This window comes from Pygocentrus nattereri, chromosome 7 (genome assembly GCF_015220715.1).
Source record: "Pygocentrus nattereri isolate fPygNat1 chromosome 7, fPygNat1.pri, whole genome shotgun sequence".
Taxonomy (NCBI): Eukaryota; Metazoa; Chordata; class Actinopteri; order Characiformes; family Serrasalmidae; genus Pygocentrus; species Pygocentrus nattereri.
This window is the reverse complement of record NC_051217.1, coordinates 19170342-19188045: the sequence shown is the minus strand read 5'-3', so window position 1 is coordinate 19188045 and position 17704 is coordinate 19170342. Positions and strand designations below refer to the sequence as shown.

Here is a 17704-nt window from a genome sequence, read left to right as displayed (position 1 = left end):
CCTTGACAATTCACACAATTGGAACCAATTAATGGCACAGACGACATGTTGGTGGGAGAGCCTTTCATCTCCAGCCTTCCAGTCTAGCAGCGTAGTGGTCAGAGGCCTTCAAATATGATTTGGTTTGATTTTTATGACTCAAACCATTCATGAATCCTGTTGTTTGAGATGGTCAGTATGGTTCAGGCGCTAGTCAGTGAAAAAGGTGGAGGGTCCTGTACACGCCGTGAGAGCTGAATACTGGCAAGTGCACAAGTGCCTCTGTACGATCACTGTTAGAAATAAAGGTTCTGTGCAGGTCCATTTTTCACTCATCAGTGTACAAACAGTGTAAATGTTCCCTTAAAGGAACAACAGTGGTTTTAAGGTCCAATTGTGTAAATAGGTTTTTCCAGGTCAAAAGTACCTTTTCATATCCTATTGTTTTAAAACTGTGTGGAGTCAATACAACTTAGAAAATATAATTTCACTGGATTATGGTTCAGTTATGTTCCCTGACTGAAGGTACTGAGATGTACCCTTGAAGGGACCATCCCAGTGACAGGAGACAGTTTAGTACCTTTATCTCTGCGAGTGTAGGGGTGGGCGATATGGCAGAAATATAATATCACAATACAATAGGAGATGATGTCAATGCGTGATATGTTTCTGTTGGAAAATATGAAAAAAAAAACTTCAATTTAAATTCAATTAAAAAATTTGTACAAATCATTTTTATGTAACTTTCTGATTTAAAGTTAAATTGTGTTAATATCAAATAAAGAGGCCTATGCACTTTAATTAATGGAACATGCAGCTTTCCGGTGTTGTCCAGAAACACATATTGTGATATAGGTTTGCACAGTTTGCATCTTCACTACTCATTTTGTGTCCATAAAAGCACAAACAAGTCTGTTTCAGTTCTAGTTGCATTTGTGTCACAGGAAAATGGTGCGATTTGGCATTTTAAGGGATTTTTACATTGCTTTCTTTGCCTCATTAAAAATGGGTGAAAGACTGATGTGAAGTGAAGATGCTCTCCGTTTTTCAAAATCTGATAGGATTATGTATTTTTAGGTGTATTCAAAACTAAAACAGAGCCAAAATGTGGACCGGCGTGGGTTTTCTGAGATCTAGATTGAAAATCACGTCATGAAAGTCCTGTAGGTGGTGTCATGCCCATATTAGGACTATTGGATTGTTTGTTTATGAAAAAAATGAATGGAGTGGTTTTTTTTTGTTTGTTTTTTGGGGAAAAATCAAAAAACCTGTATGTTTAGCCAGGTGAACATTTTCCCCACGCAGTCACTGGTCCTTCTGAATTGCAACGTCATTAAAATGTCAAATAACGAATGTTGCTGCATGCATGCTAATTCTGCTGTGTAAGGAACTGGTATTAAGACTGGCTACCTCACCAGAATATTGCACACAAATCAGCAGGCTTTGTTTAATCTGGTAGTTAAGTTGCTTTCACAGTTTCAGTAGCTGGTGTTGGTATATAACAGTGTTGGGGTTTAATAGTATACCTAACTTTAATGAGCTGCCATTTCTATTTGCACTGGTATTAGCCTTGCAGAATGGAGCAGCAATATTCATTATTTGACTAATTAACAGCCTAATCATTCAGAGAATCTAGTAATATTTTGGATGTAGAAAAAATGCATTGGCTTTGAAACATTTTTCCTTATCACAGGGTATGGTGGCATTCATTTGTCTCATAGGGAAAAACTGTCATGACTCAGAGTTGCTAATATGGGCATGACACCATCTACAGAGTGACTTATGACTTTAGAAGTCTATGGATCCTGTAGTCTACAGCCCATGTGTCAAACTCAGGGCCATGGCACAACCTTATTCAGCCCATGAAATTATTTAATTTTCTGTTTTTATCAGCCTGTTTTACTCTGAGCTGCACCACAGTCTCCAGCATGCACTGCAACATAATGTGTGTTTTAACCACCTTTCTCCCACAACAATCCATGACCGGTTACACAAAAAGAAAAGATGCCTGGTGTCAAGCAAATAGGCAGTTTTGAAAAACCGTCCTCCTGCGGACATTTAAAGAGGTTTAGCAATCATCTGTAGCTAATGAAGCCTATTGTTTTATAGAAAACAATTTATTTTTGAATAGTTCAAGTATTCCGGGCTTGCTGACCCATGGTTTTGTTGAGATTTTTTAATATGATTAAAGTTGGTTGAGTTTGACACCCCTGGTCTACACATTTTCACTCTCTCTTCTCCAGTGGTGAATGAAGTACACAGATCATGTTCTTGAGTTATAGTAGAGACACCCAAGGTAAAATATTACTCCAGTAAAAGTAGAAGTTCCTCCCTTTAGACGTCAACTTGAGTAAAAGTACTAAAGTATTTGCCTTCAAATGTACTTAAGTATCAAAAGTAAAAGTACTAAAAGAGTAATTATGGCTCTAATGTCCTGTTATCATTTTTATAACAAGATTCGCTTCATGAACTCATTTCAGGTGAAAATCCTCCAGGGTCTCTCTTGGTAAACCAGTCTTTTAATAGAAGGTCATTAATTAGTGACGCTGACGTCTATTAAAATGATCATAAGCACAAAACACTGAAGGTAAACAGTTTCCATCAGGGAGAACCGAGTGGCTCTGAAATCACTTTTACAAACAAGCAAAGTTTCAGTTTAAGATTTATTTACAACTTAGTTCCAAGTTTAAGTTGAATAAAAACTTGCAGCTTTAAACTCAGGATCACAAATGAGCTTCCTTTACTATGTTGATCTGTAGGCCTCTGTTCATAAACATAAACCAGCCCAAACTAATTTACTATAAAATGAAATGGTTTTTGTATGAATTCAGAAAAAAGCCACGTCAGTCACGACTGCATATGTGGACATATTTCTATATTGTGCTCTATTTACACAAAGTTAGGTTAGTTCATCATTTATGTTGAACAGACTCTCCCAACATTTTATGCTGCTGTACAGATGTTGAACCGTGTGCTGCACTGGGTCGGTATGACCAACAGGTCAAAACAAACTCATGTTTCTTTCATTTTGACATGTTAGATTTTTATACACACATAAGCCAAAAGGAACAACAGATTTCGCAAAATGTAGTGGAGTGAAAGTAAAAAGGCACCCAAAATAGAAGTATTTCAGGAAAGTACAGATTCTTTACTGTACTGTAGTTTTTTGTGTAATGAATCACATTTATTTAGTTACTGTCCACCACTGCTCTTCTCTGCCCCAACTTATGAAGAGTTTATCATTTAGCCAGTGAGTGAATTCAGGGGTTCAGTTAGGGGAAAACACAAAGAATCTGTGCAGCATGAGGTCTGATTTAAAAAAAAACACAAAAAAAAACACGATCTTGTTTAAAAAGAGCAAATGGAAGTACAGCTGCAAACCTCCTTAAACCAGAATGTCTTGCACCTGTCATGAAATGTGGCTTAACACGTTGCTCTTTTGTCTTGCAGTGACTCCCAGTGATGGCAGGAACACGTGGGGGCGTACGGCTGTGTGTAAGAAGGAAGACCTGGCGGGGACCAAAAAGAAGGGGCGTACTTGGGGTCCCAGCTCCACCCATCAAAGAGAGCGTGTGGGGGGAGAGGACAGGTACACATGGCACCACACATATGTACCTAATGGCAGATGAGTTTTGAATTTGCTTGGAGGCAACATGTTTCTGGACCTCGATGGTTGTGATTTGACCACTTCTGCTGTATTTGTGCAGGTTAAAGTCACTTGGGGAGGGGAAGGTATGGTCCTCCAGCGCCCCTAATCTGGGAAAGTCTCCAAAACATGTCCCTATAACCGCTGGCTTCTCCAGTCTCAGTGAGATGGGTGAGTTTCCAGTTCATAAGCCAGAAACCTGCGTACTCGAGCCCTTGATGACCTCTCTTAGGTTTATTTGGTGATGGAAAAGCGTGAATGGCTGGCTTACTGTCACCAGAAACTGCATGGAAAGCTTCTGTTTTAAGCGTGCTGTTAGTACCACAATAAGGGAAAAATGGAATTTGCCCAATTTTTAAAAATCTGATTTTGAGGATAACAGGATGTCATACAATGTCAGAAAGCACATAATGGTGGACGAAGTACACAAACCATGTACTTGAGTTAAAGTGCTAAAGTACTAAAGTATTTGCCTTCAAATGTACTTAAGTATTGAAAGTAAAAGTACTAAAAGATTAATTATGGCTCTGATGTCCTGTTATCATTTTTATAACAAGACTCGCTTCATGAACTCATTTCAGGTGAAAATCCTCCAGTGTCTCTCTTGGTAAACCAGTCTTTTAATAGAACGTCATTAATTAGTGACGCTGACGTCTATTAAAATGATCATAAGCACAAAACACTGAAGGTAAACAGTTTCCATCAGGGAGAACCGAGTGGCTCTGAAATCACTTTTTACAAAGTTTCAGTTTAAGATTTATTTACAACTTAGTTCCAAGTTAAAATTTACTTTCTTTGTGCCCTGATTGGTGCTCTTGCTTTGCGCTTCTTTAATTTGAAAATGTTATATTTTTATGTACACATAAACCAAAAGGAATGACAGATTTCTCAAAATGCAGTGGCGGAAAAAGTCAGATATTTGACTTTCAAATGTAGTGGAGCGAACATGAAAAGTCGGCCAAAACGGAAAAACTTCAGTACCGATACATGAAAAAACTACTTAAGTACAGAAACTAACTACATTTACATAGTTACTGTCCACCACTGCACATAAATAAGTCTGTTTGTTTGAAAGTACTTAATAACTTGACAACTTCAGAACTCAAGTGTACAACTGAAAAAAGCAAACTGTAAATGGATTTTTTCACCTAACTATTCCTTTAACATGTCATGCCCCAGTTTTTCTGTCTTTTTTGTATTGAGTGATATAAACCAGTTGTTTAAAAATAATAATAATTCTGTTATCTGTCTTTTCCTGTGTTTGTGTGCCTGTAGAGGAGCACTGTGAGTTTGAGGAGCGTTTGGCTCCAGAGGGCAGCAGCAACGGGGCGACAGAGGAGAGCAGCCACACGTGGGTGGGAGTAGGGCCGGGCATCGGCTCCCAGGATTCTTCGCGGCGCTGCAGTCAGAGGAAGAAGAGTGACCTGCTGCTACTGGGCTGCGCCTCTATCCTGGCCTCTGTCGGCCTTGGAGCAGACCTCCTCCAGCTTGGACGCCTGCAGGTACAGGAGAAGTAGCCTCACTCTTCACAAGCTTCAAAATTCAATATTTCAGTGCACCTACAGTCAGTTTATAAATCATATTCTCAGCGCAGATATCTGAATTTTTAGACTAGTTTCCAGTAAAAACAGCCATTAAGTATTTAATTTTTCAGCATCAGGTAAAATCCTAAGTTTTACAGAAAATTACACAGAAGCCTCAACAACTAAATATAATACAAACATTTTTCAGTATTTTGTATGTCCACTATTTGTCTTTAGTACAGCTTCTATTCTTTTCAGGAGATTTGCTTTAAAATTTTAAAAGAAATCTGCAGGGATATTTTTCCACACCTCCAAAGTTCAGCCTTAGAAGTTGGTTGTATTTTCTGCTTCTCTTGATGTGAGTATTACCAACATTCAGTGATGCTGAGGTCTGGACTCTGGGGTGGTCAGTCCATTGTTTTGAGAACACCAGGATCTCCTTTGCCTGATAAGTAAGTCTTGATCCTGAATGTGTCCTGCTTTTTTCCTGACACCCAAAAATTGGTAAAAAATATTAATTAAAATTAGTTTAAAAAATTAAAAAAAAAACTTTTATAATATTAAAATAATATTTAAATGTTATTTTATAAAATAAAAATAATTTTTTAATGATATCTAAAATGTATAGCTTGTACTTATTGGCTGTTGTGACTGGAAACTGTTAAATAAATAAGAAATAAACTGTTCAATTGAATAATAACTGTAAAATAAATAAATACATAAGGATGGTCTCAGAATTTTTGCACAGTATTGTCCAAATATGTGGAATCACTTGTTATGCTAGTAATTTGTTATTTTATAGACAATAATAACTAACAATACAATACATGTAATTTCATAAACTAGATATTTATATTTAAATTATTTGTGGAACCAACAGCTGTTACATGATAAGTAATAGACAGTAATTATATATTTACCGTGATTTGAGTTATGGTTAAATAGCAGTAATTCCAGAGCTTTTGCCCTTGTGTTGATGTGTTTCTGTGTACAGGTGAGTCAGGACGAGCAGGATGTGCGTGAGGAGCAGAGGAGGAAGAAGGAGGGGCTGTTCCAACGCACGGGACGATTCCGCCGCAGCACGTCGCCGCCCAGCCGCACGCTGTCACTGTCTCTGTCGCACAGTCGTCACCATGACTCCGCCCTGCCGTGTCTGGACCCCTCCCCCTCCGTCACACTCCTCTCTCTCTCCTCCCTATCCGACTGCAACTCCACCAAATCTCTGCTGCCGTCCGACCCTGACGACCTGCTGCCAACCCCCAGTAGCTCCCTCCCCGCCGTCTCCCCCGCACCCGCTCTCAACCCCCTGCTGGACCTGCGGGCTGAAAGCTTCAAGCGGGAACCCAACCAATCCCTCACACCCACGCACGTCTCCGCAGCGATGGCCCTGAACCGCGGGCACCGTCGCACGCCATCTGACGGGGCAATCCGTCCACGAGCACAGACAGTGGTGGGGCACCGGCGCACGCCCTCGGACGGTAGCATGCCCATCCCACCTCCACCCACCACCACTGCTGCACCACATACAGGTGAGTCACAGGGACCCGTATATGTCTTCGTACATTTGTAGTGCCATATAAATCTTTCAGCTCCTTTAAACATTATTTATTAATAATGTTGAATTCCTTTATTAAACAATAAATCAAATAGAACCTAATAATCTGGTCTGAAAAATTGTTCTCTGTTGTTTGTCTTCCCAATGATTCAAAATAATGAATTAATCTTTAAATATTATTAATAATATTGTTTCTTTATTAAACAATACATCATATAAATCTTAATAATCTGTTCTGTAAGAATCGCTGCCGGTGTTTCTCTTTACAATGAAATCAACGTTTCAGTTCCAACATCATCCAAAGGCTAGATCTTTTATAGTTTATAAACATTAAACATATGCAAATACACTCACCGGCCACTTTATTCTAGTAAAATATTTATACTAAAAGGTTGGACCCCCTTTTGCCTTCTGAACTGCCTTAATTCTTCATGCCATACTTTCACCAAGGTGTTGGAAACATTCCTCAGAGATTTTAGTTGGTTATGTGAGTTACTGTTGCCTTTCTATCATCTCAAACCAGTCTGCCCATTCTCCTCTGACCTCTCACATCAACAAGGCCTTTCCGTCCACACAACTGCCGCTCACTGGATATTTTCTCTCGTTCTCTGTAAACCTTAGAGATGGTTGTGCGTGAAAATCCCAGTAGATCAGCAGTTTCTGAAATACTCAGACCAGCCCGTCTGGCACCAACAACCACGCCACGTTCAAAGTCACTTAAATCCCCTTTCTTCCCTGTTCTGATGCTCGGTCGCACTTCAGCAAGTTGTCTTGACCACCTCTACATGCCTAAATGCATTGAGTTGCAGCCGTGTGATTGGCTGATTAGCTATTTGTGTTAACAAGCAATTGAACAAGTGTACCTAATAAAGCGGCCGGTGAGTATATATGTGTATTTGATAATGTCTCATTCACATACCTAAATGTCGCTTTTGGGAAAACTTGAAATGCGCAATATACTTGTAATATCTGTAATCAACAGGCAGAGATTCATTCTCGCTTTAAATGTCATGACATAATTGCAGAGTTGTGCAGTGAATACATTTACATTCAGTTTACATTTGATTTACATTCTGTATTAACAGGTTTGAATGTGCACTTATTTCGGTACTTAACATCGATAAAAACTTGATTAAAAAAAATAAAGGATGTTTTTTCTTTTCACAAAATCCGACTATAGGCAGCAATTAGATTATTATTATTATTATTAAATGACCCTTATTAGTCCAACATTTGCCTTTAGTACAGCTTCTATTCTTTTCAGGAGACTTGCTTTAAATGTTTTATAGAAATCTGCAGGGATATTTTTCCACACCTCCAAAGTCCAGTCTTAGAAGTTGGTTGTATTTTCTGCTTCTCATGATGTGAGTAGTACCAACATTCAGTGATGCTGAGGTCTGGACTCTGGGGTGGTCAGTCCATTGTTTTGAGAACACCAGCATCTCTATTGCTTGATAAGTACATCTTGATAAGTAGTGTCCTGCTTTTACCTGACAGTAAAAAATTGGTTTTAAAAAATGAATAATAATAATAATAATAATAATAATAATAATAATAATGATAAGAAATTAATTAAATATAAAAAAGATTTTTTATGAAATCTAAAATTTATAGCTTGTACTTATTGGCTGTTTTGACTGGAAACTGTTAAATAAAAAATAAATAAACTGTTAAATTGAATAACAACAAAGGGGAAATTTCACCTCTGCATTTAACCTATCTGTGAAGTGAAACACCACATACACACTAGTGAATACACACACACACACACACACACACTAAGGGGCAGCGAGCACACTAGCCTGGAGCGGTGGGCAGCCTTATCCGCAGCGCCCAGGGAGCAGCTGCGGGGTTAGGTGTCTTGCTCACGGGCACCTCAGTCACGTACTGTCGGCACTGGGGATTAAATCAGACGGCCAGTTTCCTAACCTCCAGCCCACAGCTGCCCCTTTTCATCAAATACAAATGGAATGTGCACTTCCCACTGAATTATCCACTTTTTTCAGTGAGCTCTGAGTGAAAAATACGTACAATTTTAGAATAAGACTACCCTTATGAAGTGTTTATGAATGGTTTAGAATTTGTTTATTAATGATTGTTCATTTGGCCATAGAAACCTTAAAAAGCAATAATAAGCAGTTATAGCACGCACATAAAAGGGGCAACGATGATCTGTTATTTGCCTAGTAGTGAATATGCATTCATTTATATACACACTTAAAAATTCCATATAAAACCATGAACACTTTGCATGATTAAAGGGTTCTTTGCATTGTGAAAGGGTTCTTGATGTTAATGAAGAATGAGCTGTAGATGGTTGCGCTTAGAACCTTTTTGAAAAGGGCTCTTCTATTGTTACAATGTCAGGCTTGTTACAATAGAAGAACCCTTTTTGGTGCTGTATAGAACCCTTTTCAAAAGTGTTCTATTCTCCTGCAATCTGAAGAACCATTTCATGAAGGAAAGAAGCCTTTAATCTTCCAGAGGGTTCTTTGAGTGGTTATGGCTGTATATAGAACGATTTTCTTTACTAAAGAACCCTTAAAGAACCAGCATTTTTAATTGTGTAGTTAAACCGTAATTCTTGCTAGTTGCTTATTTTGTCTTAAATCAGTCAGCATAAAAAAACTGTCAGCTTTATCAGATATAACAGCTCACATTTCCCCCATTTGTTAATATGTTATAACTGTTTGCTAATTAACTCATTTTAAACCATTCATAAACTGCTTATAAGGATAGTCTTATTCAAAAGTGGTACTGAGTAATAATGCACAATTACAGTATGGTTCTGTTATTGCCAACAGTATCTGTGACTTTTAAGGGTAATCAGTTCAACAGGGGGCTCTAATGTCTCTTATATTGCTGTTGCTGCTGAGTTGCGTATAAAACAGCGCATCTTTCTTGTGTTTTCTCTCAGGTTCTCGTGACACTCTGGATATCCCCCGTCTGCCTGACCCCTCTACGATCTTCCCCCTCGCTCATCGGCGTAAACCACCCCCACCCCTCACAGTTCCTGCCCAGGAGGGACACACCAGCACCCTGGAAAGGCCCAAGACCCTGGAGTTCGCCCCTCGTCCTCGGCCCACGCCAGTCAGGGCACGGCCGGACCCCTGGAAGCTGTCGTCTCTGTCCCGGACACTCAGCTCATCGCCGGGCAGCAGCTGTGACAGTCCCCTGGGCTCTGGGGACAGTGGAGTCAGTGCAGGGGTCAGCGCCACCCGCCAGACCTTACTGGACATGGACATGGAGGGGCAGAGCCAGGACAGCACCGTGCCTCTGTGTGGACAACACCCTCAACCCACGCTGTGTGGGCAACACTTCTCATAGAAACACAGAGAGACTGTTACGTGGGGTCAAAGCACTGACCAGTATACTTTACATGGCCAGCACTTTCTATAGAGCCTTTCAGCCATTTTTTGTGGATCTCCTAATAGATTTAGGGACCGAAATTAATATGAAACTGAGGGTGACACCTCTACAAAATGACAAGTTATGTACAGTCGTATGCAAAAAGGGCGTCGTTTTGTTAGTTTTCTAACAAACAGGTTCCTCTACAGAGAACAGCCTTCTGTACATTTTAATGCACCCTGGGGTCTTGTTCCAGTAGGCTGTGCCTGGTAAAACCCCACCGGGAGGAGGCCGGGGGGCATCCTGATCAGATGCTCAAACCACCTCAACTAGCTGCCCTCAATGTGGAGGAGTAGCAGTTCTACTCTGAGCTTTTCCTGGATGACCGAGCTCCTCACCCTGTCGAGTAGAGTGTAGCCCGCTACCCTGCAAATGAAACTTTCCATCAAAATTTCCATCGCTTGTATTCGCGACCTCATTCTTTCGGTCATTACCCACAGCTCATGACCATAGGTGAGGGTTGGGATGTAGTCTGACCGGTAAACAGAGAGCTTTGCCTTATGGCTCAGCTTCCTCTATACTGCAGCCAGGTACAGTGACCGCATTACTGCTGCTGCATGTCCCAGCCTGCAGCTGATCTCATGATCCCTCTTCACATCACTATGAACAAGACCCAGATATACTTAAACCCCTCCACCTGGGGGAAGTCCTTTCCCAGGCTAGGACCATGGACATACGGTATTAGGGAAAAATTCAAAAGTGTAGCATGTGCAAAAGTTATGTTGCAAATTTTTGTTTCCCCAATACATTAAATAGAAATTGTGCACTACAATTTGCAGGAAAATTTCATATTTAAGAGTGTTCTCTGTTGAGGATCTGTTCACTTATTTTCACTTTTTTTTATTTTTTTATTTTGTATATAAACAAAACATATAATTTGACCAGAGGTGCTCAAACTTGCATACGACTGTAAATCACTATAATAGTAATAGCAAACAAATCCAGTAGTAGTAATCCAGAATCCAAAGTTTAAGATTACGCTTAATCCTATATTAGGCTTAATATTGTCTAGGAAGCTGGCCCCTTAGTGTCTCCAGAGCTGTCCCTGTCCTCCAGCACAAGTGGACAGTCCTCCAGAAAGGGGGTGGTGCGGTTGTGGCAAAAATGACCTTGATTTATTTTTCATAGCCACTGCAGTGACTCATTGTCCCAGAGCAGAAGCACTTTTATGGGGGACCATAAAAGTAAAAGGTGAGCTAGTTAAGCGCTGGTCCAGCGTGTTGATTGCATCAGAGCATTAGAGGACAGTCTGCCTCCATTTCTCTATCTATCGCTAAATCTGTGAACCCCTCAGTCTCCCCCATCTATCAGTACAAAGTCCAGATCCGTGATCTCAGTTCCCCTTTTGTGGTCTGTACAGACCATATATTATGAAAGAGTAGATTAGTAACTGCTTGCGCCATTCCCTCAATAAAACTGTCTTTTTTAACCATATATGGGATGAATCGCAATGGTAAACAAAACCCTTTGCAGTTGCGTTCACTGTAATATATTCCTTTGACAAAAAAAATAGATGTAAGTATAATATTTTTTATTTTTCTTTATTTTTTTGAAGAAGAAAGACTGAACATCTCAAGTGCTCTCTGCAAGACCTAATCAGAAAGCAGGAGCTGTCTTAATGTGAAGTCCAGCTGACCCCGATGCCCGTGCTTTTATGCAGAGGCCTTCTTCGTCTCCATGTCCTGATGTATAGTACATATTGCCTGTGTGTAAGCGTGTGAGAATGCCTGCGTGCTTTTATTTTGTATGGATGTGTCATAGGAGTTTGCACAGCATGTCATAGACTGAAAAAAAGATGGCCACACATTTCTAATCAGCATTTGTCCAGCTGTTTTTTTTGGGGGGGCCAAAAAGCTTAACTCTGGCCTTTTCTCTTCAGAAGCATCAAAACACAGGAGGTACTTGCCGCCCTCTTTATAGGAAGAGGGGGAGGGACATTTACGGTCAAATGAGGGTTCTCCATCAATTTGCAATAAGATACAAAACATGTACTACCTGTTTTATATTATCATGTACCAAACAGCCATTTATGCTCACTTCCTTACCTCTTCAGCCAAGACCCTGTATGCTCTTCCTTCGTCCACCCACTGATCCAAAATAGAGGAACTGTAGAGAAGTGTTTATATTTTGCTGTGCATCACCGCCGCGCTCTGAAAGGACGCTGTGGGCTGCGGTCGCAAGCAGAAAAAAAAATGTAACGAAATCCTAACAATCCCATTTTAGAACAAGGAATTCTGGGACTTTCTCACTGAATTGAACACAGCTGGAACGCACTTTTATGCTCAAAGGTCCAACCTGGTATTTGACAGTATTTTTTCGACTGTCCGCCGATGAGTGTGTGCGCGTGTATGTGTGTTTTTGCGTGGTCTTACCGTTATCATTTGTATGGGGTGACTCTGTGGAGGGGTGAAACTCAAACCCACCCCCATATTTCCTGTTTGAAAAAAAAAAAACACTAAGAGTATTTATTAAAATTATTGTTACGATTGAAATAATTAAGAATTATTATTATCATTACTGTCTTTTCTGGTCATGTACTGTAACTACAAGCAAGCAACAGTCAAACCTCTGTTTACAGGTTATAATACAACATAGCATCCATAACAACGGTTTTATGAATGTTGGTGAAGTAGTCCACTGTTATCCACTGAGTCAGTACACACAACATGTCCAAAAGTATGTGGACTTTTGAAAATCATACCTATGACACATGAGCTTGTTAGACTTCCTATTCAAAAACCATAGGCATTAAAATGGAATTGCTCCCCCTTTTGTGGCTATAACAGCCCTGATTCTTCTAGGAAGATTTTGGAGTATCTGTGAAATCTTGTGCCCATTCAGTCATAGGAGCAATTGTAAGGTCAAGCACTGATGTTGGATGAGAAGGCCTGGCTCGCAGTCAACGTTCTGATTCATCCCAGTGGTATTCAGTGGGGTCGAAGTCAGAGCTCTGTGCAGGCCACTGAAGTTCCTCCACATAAAACTTGTCAGAGTATGTCTTTATGGAGCTCACTTTGTGCACAGGGGCACATTCATGCTGAAACAGGACAGGTCCTTCCCTTATCCCATTATCCCTCATCTACCAAACTTTCTGTTGGTACTATGCATTTTGCTCTGTTGGTATCTGCCAAACCCAGATTCATTGGGCAGACTGCAAGATTTATGATTCACCTCTCCAGAGAACATGTTCCCAATGCAGTCTAGTGGCAGCGTGCTTTACACCACTCCAGCTGACACTTCACATTGTGCGTAGTGATCTTTTGTGCAGCTGTTCAGCCATGGAACCCTATTTCATGAAGCTTGCAATGCACAGTTCTTGTGCTCATGTGGCTTCCAGAGGCAATTCGAAACTCTGTAGTGAGTGATGCAAGACAGCACAAGCAATTTTTCTCGGCAACTCCGTTCTGTGAATTTGTGTGGTCTACTGTTTTGTGGTTGAGCTGTTGTTTCTCCTAGATGCATCCATTTCACAGTAGTAGCACTTACAGTTGACCAGGGCAGATCTAGCAGGGCAGACATATCACCGACTGGCAAAGGTAGCGTCCCATGACAGTGCCACATTTAAAGTCACTGAGCTCTTCAGTACAACCTATTCTATTGCCAGTGTTTGTCTATGGAGAGAGTGCATGGCTGTGTGCTTCAATGTATACACCTGTTAGCAGTGGGTGTAGCTGAAACACCTGAATTTAGTAATAAGGAGGGGTATCTACATAATTTTGATCATATAATGTAGCTTCTAAAGTACAGAGGAGTACTCTCCAAGTCTCCAATTTTGAATGTGTTGCCTTGCGAGTGTCTAGTGGAGTCAACTGCTTTTGGCATGAACCTGACAAACATGGTCCCAGCTTCAGTTATGTTTTTAACATGCCCTTGTCAACTTACACCCACTGTTTCCTTCACTGTATTAGCTCAAGTTTGCTATGTGAGTTTGCTATATGAGTAAGGGATCAAGTTTTGGGTTGAGGTTAAGGTTAAATTTAATAGATAATCAATAGAATTTAAGATTCACTGTGTGCTATCCAAGTAGTGTCACCTCTTAGTCTGCTAATTAATTATTTTGCATGGGCTACATCGCTAACAATAGCAAAAAAAAAGAAGGGACATGCACCACAATCATCATTCTATACGTGAAATTGAAGCCGGATAAAGTGATTATTCAAAATATTTATGCACGGTTTGTGTGCACATGCTTGTAGACATATTCAATAGAGCTCCATCGCTCCAGAAAATCCAGTTGCACTGCTCCACAGCCCAAGGCAGGGGGGGCTTTATATGCCCCTAGCTGACACTTGTCTCAGGCTAATGTGCAGCTGCTCCAGAGTATTTCATTGTATCTGCAATGCTTTTCTATGGAGATTAAGCCATACATGCGCAGTTGAACACCTGTACCAGCAATGCGTGCACCTTAGTATAGCTAAATTCCCAGATTAGATGGGGTGTCTCGATACTTTAATCTATAGTGTATGTAATGCATGGACGACACTGCAAGTTTTCTTAGCTAGCTAATTGGCTCTCTGTGGCTAGCCTAGCCAAGGGCAAATGCGTTTCTTTTGAAAAATCTTGTCATTTCCCCTCCTCCCCTTGTCCTGCCAGGGCTCTGCATTTTGGAGCAGTGTGGGGAAGTCACTCCCACCACCAAGTCACTACACACCAGTGTAGACCTGCAAAGCTTGTCACCAGCAAACATGTCACTGCTGTCAGATCAAAACCTTGTATCTCCTAAATGGTAACTTTACATGGGAAGGAAAAAACATGCTAAACTTTTAATTTAAGTCAAAGGAACCAGACCTTTTCCCCGCATAATTTTGGGCTGTTTTGTTTGGTCCATTTACCATTAACTTTTAACAAAATGTAAAGGGCAACAGACATTTTCAAACTTTGCAAAATAAACAAAAAAAAAATGAAAATCGTGAATGCTGGTCAACCAACCTGACTATGCTGGGTGAGCAGCTAAAGCAGCTTCAAACTAGCACCAGTCCAGCATAAACCAGCTTAGACCAGCATGGAACTTATGCTAGTTTAAGCTGTTTTATTTTTTATTTATTTTTTACTTTTTTTTTATTTCTAGCAGGGATGTTGACTCAATCCTCCAACAAAATTCACTTGAGCTAATACTACAATTGACTTAACTCAGAAACGGGGCTTAAAATGGTCATTTTAGACAACTGTTTAAGCTAAAAAACACAGTGTCTCCATTACACTGTTGTTCTAACAACAAAATGTAGACTGATGTGAACGGTAGCAGCCAGATTTTATTGTGTTGGCTTGTGTTGGCTTCAGAAACCCTCAGTAGTCAAATACATTCCATAGGCAATCACATGGGGCAGATGTATTTTGTGGGTTGTGGTATATAAATGTCTGTTATATAAGCAACATCCATCCATCCATCCATCCATCCATCCATCCATCCATCCATCCATCCATCCATCATCTTCCGCTTCTCCGGGGTTCTGGTTGGCTGTCCTGCAACTGTGTCTGCTTCAAAAATAGTTCCTGTCTGAAACTGTCCTTATAACTTCATTGTGAGTGGGTGGGGCTAACTTGCTGTAGGTTGAATAGGTGGGCTGAATAGCTCGTTTCCGTGTATGAACTGTGTGGACTTTAGACTTCATGGTACATTTTGAAACTTCACATTTTTACACACCATACCGAACTTTTTTGTTATAAAAAAATGTGGAAAATTCACTTTTCCATAACATAGACCCTTTTAAAGATGCATTTGTGGATCTCGTCAAGGGGAAACGGTGAGGGCATGTCGATGAGGGCATTTTGAAAACAGTGTTGAAGAAGTGGGAAGGTTCAAAATTAAAAATGAACTTTTAACAATATCCACTAGATGTCCCCAAATTCATAGATGGCCTAAGCTCAAAATAGTATGACGCAATGGAGTTCAGTAATGGGCCAATTTTTTTTCATCCTCATGCAAACATATCTAGCAGACCAGTTTAGTAAGAATTAAAGGACATCATGAAAAAATTGTTGTTTTTTTGTTTCTTTTTTTATTCCAGACTGGCCTCAGGCCCATCCCATAACAGATACACAGCAATGTGTTTCAATCAGTCAAAGGAATACAATGTGTTGTTTTTCCCTGTTGGATAAGAGGGAGCTGAATGACACCAGAAGCCACAACATGGACATGAGACAGGAGGTTCAATCCTAAAGCCTTCTGGGTCAGCTTGGTTTGGAAATAGTGATCTCTGTACCCCACACACAGCTGACCAGAGGGATTCTCTTGCAAAAGGGAAAAATAAATAAAAAACCCACATCATTATGGCACATACCCGCACACATTCATGCATGCATAGCTTTGCTCGGCTCCACTGCTCAAGCCTGTGAAAGCAGCCGCCACTCAAACACTTTCAGACGCCAGCCAGTTACCTAGCAACTACACTCCACTTCCATGGCAATGCTATAAAAAGCAACAACAAAGGAAAGGAGGGAAGAAATGAAGGGAGGATGGTGGACATGGCAAAATTGGACGAAAGGGCTGTGTTTAAAGAATCAATCAGCCTCCCTCACTTTAAAAGAAGAAAGCACTGTTGCAGCCACAATCTGCTTCTATTCATGAGGCGGCATTTAAGCACTGGGTGGTTTGCATGGCTCTTTAATGGGGCCATGCACAGAAATACATTTTCATCATAAATGACTATGTAAAGGTTTCTATATTCTAACATGTGTCAATTTGTTATTCTCCTACGACCTCCTTCCGCACTGCCACCCCCTCTGTTCATCTTTCTGTCTGTCCCTTTCTACGAATCTTCGTCTTTCTGCATGCAGAGCACTGGGAGCCATTAAGAAGGGCAGTCAGTAGTGACAGACTCATAATTACCCTGAGGGAAAAGAGAAGAGAGCAAGAGAGAGATGAAACAGGAGTGTAAGAAGTAGACGAAGGAGGAGGAGGAGGAGGACAGTGCCACAGCTCTGTTAATGCTGTGAACTCTTTCAGCATTACAGATATCAGTGTGCTATATTATCTGAGAAATGGGTCGTTTGGTCAGGAGAACAAGGCAATAACAAAAAGCAACGACAAATCACGGACCAGACGCAAGGTCAGGACTTGTAACATGATCTAAAATGACCGAATTTTAGCTCTTGTGCAAGATCCGGATGTGTAATATGATCGAAATGGACCGACTGATGGCCTGTTTGGGCTTTCTGCTGTAAACCTCTTCTGTAAATATGGTTAATTATCAAGCTACTCCAATTAACTTGCCCTTATTCCTCTGGTACCAAGTAACTTCACCCCTTGGGCATTTCTCACCTCCATCAGGGAAGGATTCGCAAATATGAGTATGAAAACAAGAGCCGCAGATTAGCTGAGGTCATGGACATGAATATTTGTAATTGATGAGATAAGCAAGAAGTCCAGTGTTATTTTAAGGGCAATGTGCTCAACAGGCAAGCAACAGAGCACAAAACGCTACAGCAAACATGACAAATAAGCTATAAACAAAGCAAAACATGACAAATAAACAAAGTTATTCAGAGCAGTTTGGTGTGAAATGCTCTGTTCTAGAGAAACTTGGGCCCAATCCCGTTTCACCCCTCGCCCCTACCACTGAGCCCTTAGCCCTCCGTCTTGGGCATCACGTC

The 17704-nt window shown here is 40.6% G+C and overlaps 1 protein-coding gene across 1 annotated transcript in view; it reads left to right on the top strand.

Annotated features, from left to right (window-relative positions):
- Positions 1–14005, top strand: part of map3k10 (mitogen-activated protein kinase kinase kinase 10) — a 65232-nt gene extending 51227 nt beyond the window's left edge. The window contains exons 8-12 of the mRNA XM_017708046.2: positions 3430–3568; positions 3687–3796; positions 4901–5127; positions 6143–6677; positions 9621–14005. Coding sequence (XP_017563535.1) covers positions 3430–3568; positions 3687–3796; positions 4901–5127; positions 6143–6677; positions 9621–10030 — 1421 coding nt within the window. The 3' untranslated portion in view covers positions 10031–14005. The remainder of the gene's footprint in view (positions 1–3429; positions 3569–3686; positions 3797–4900; positions 5128–6142; positions 6678–9620) is intronic.
- Positions 14006–17704: the final 3699 nt, after the last annotated feature.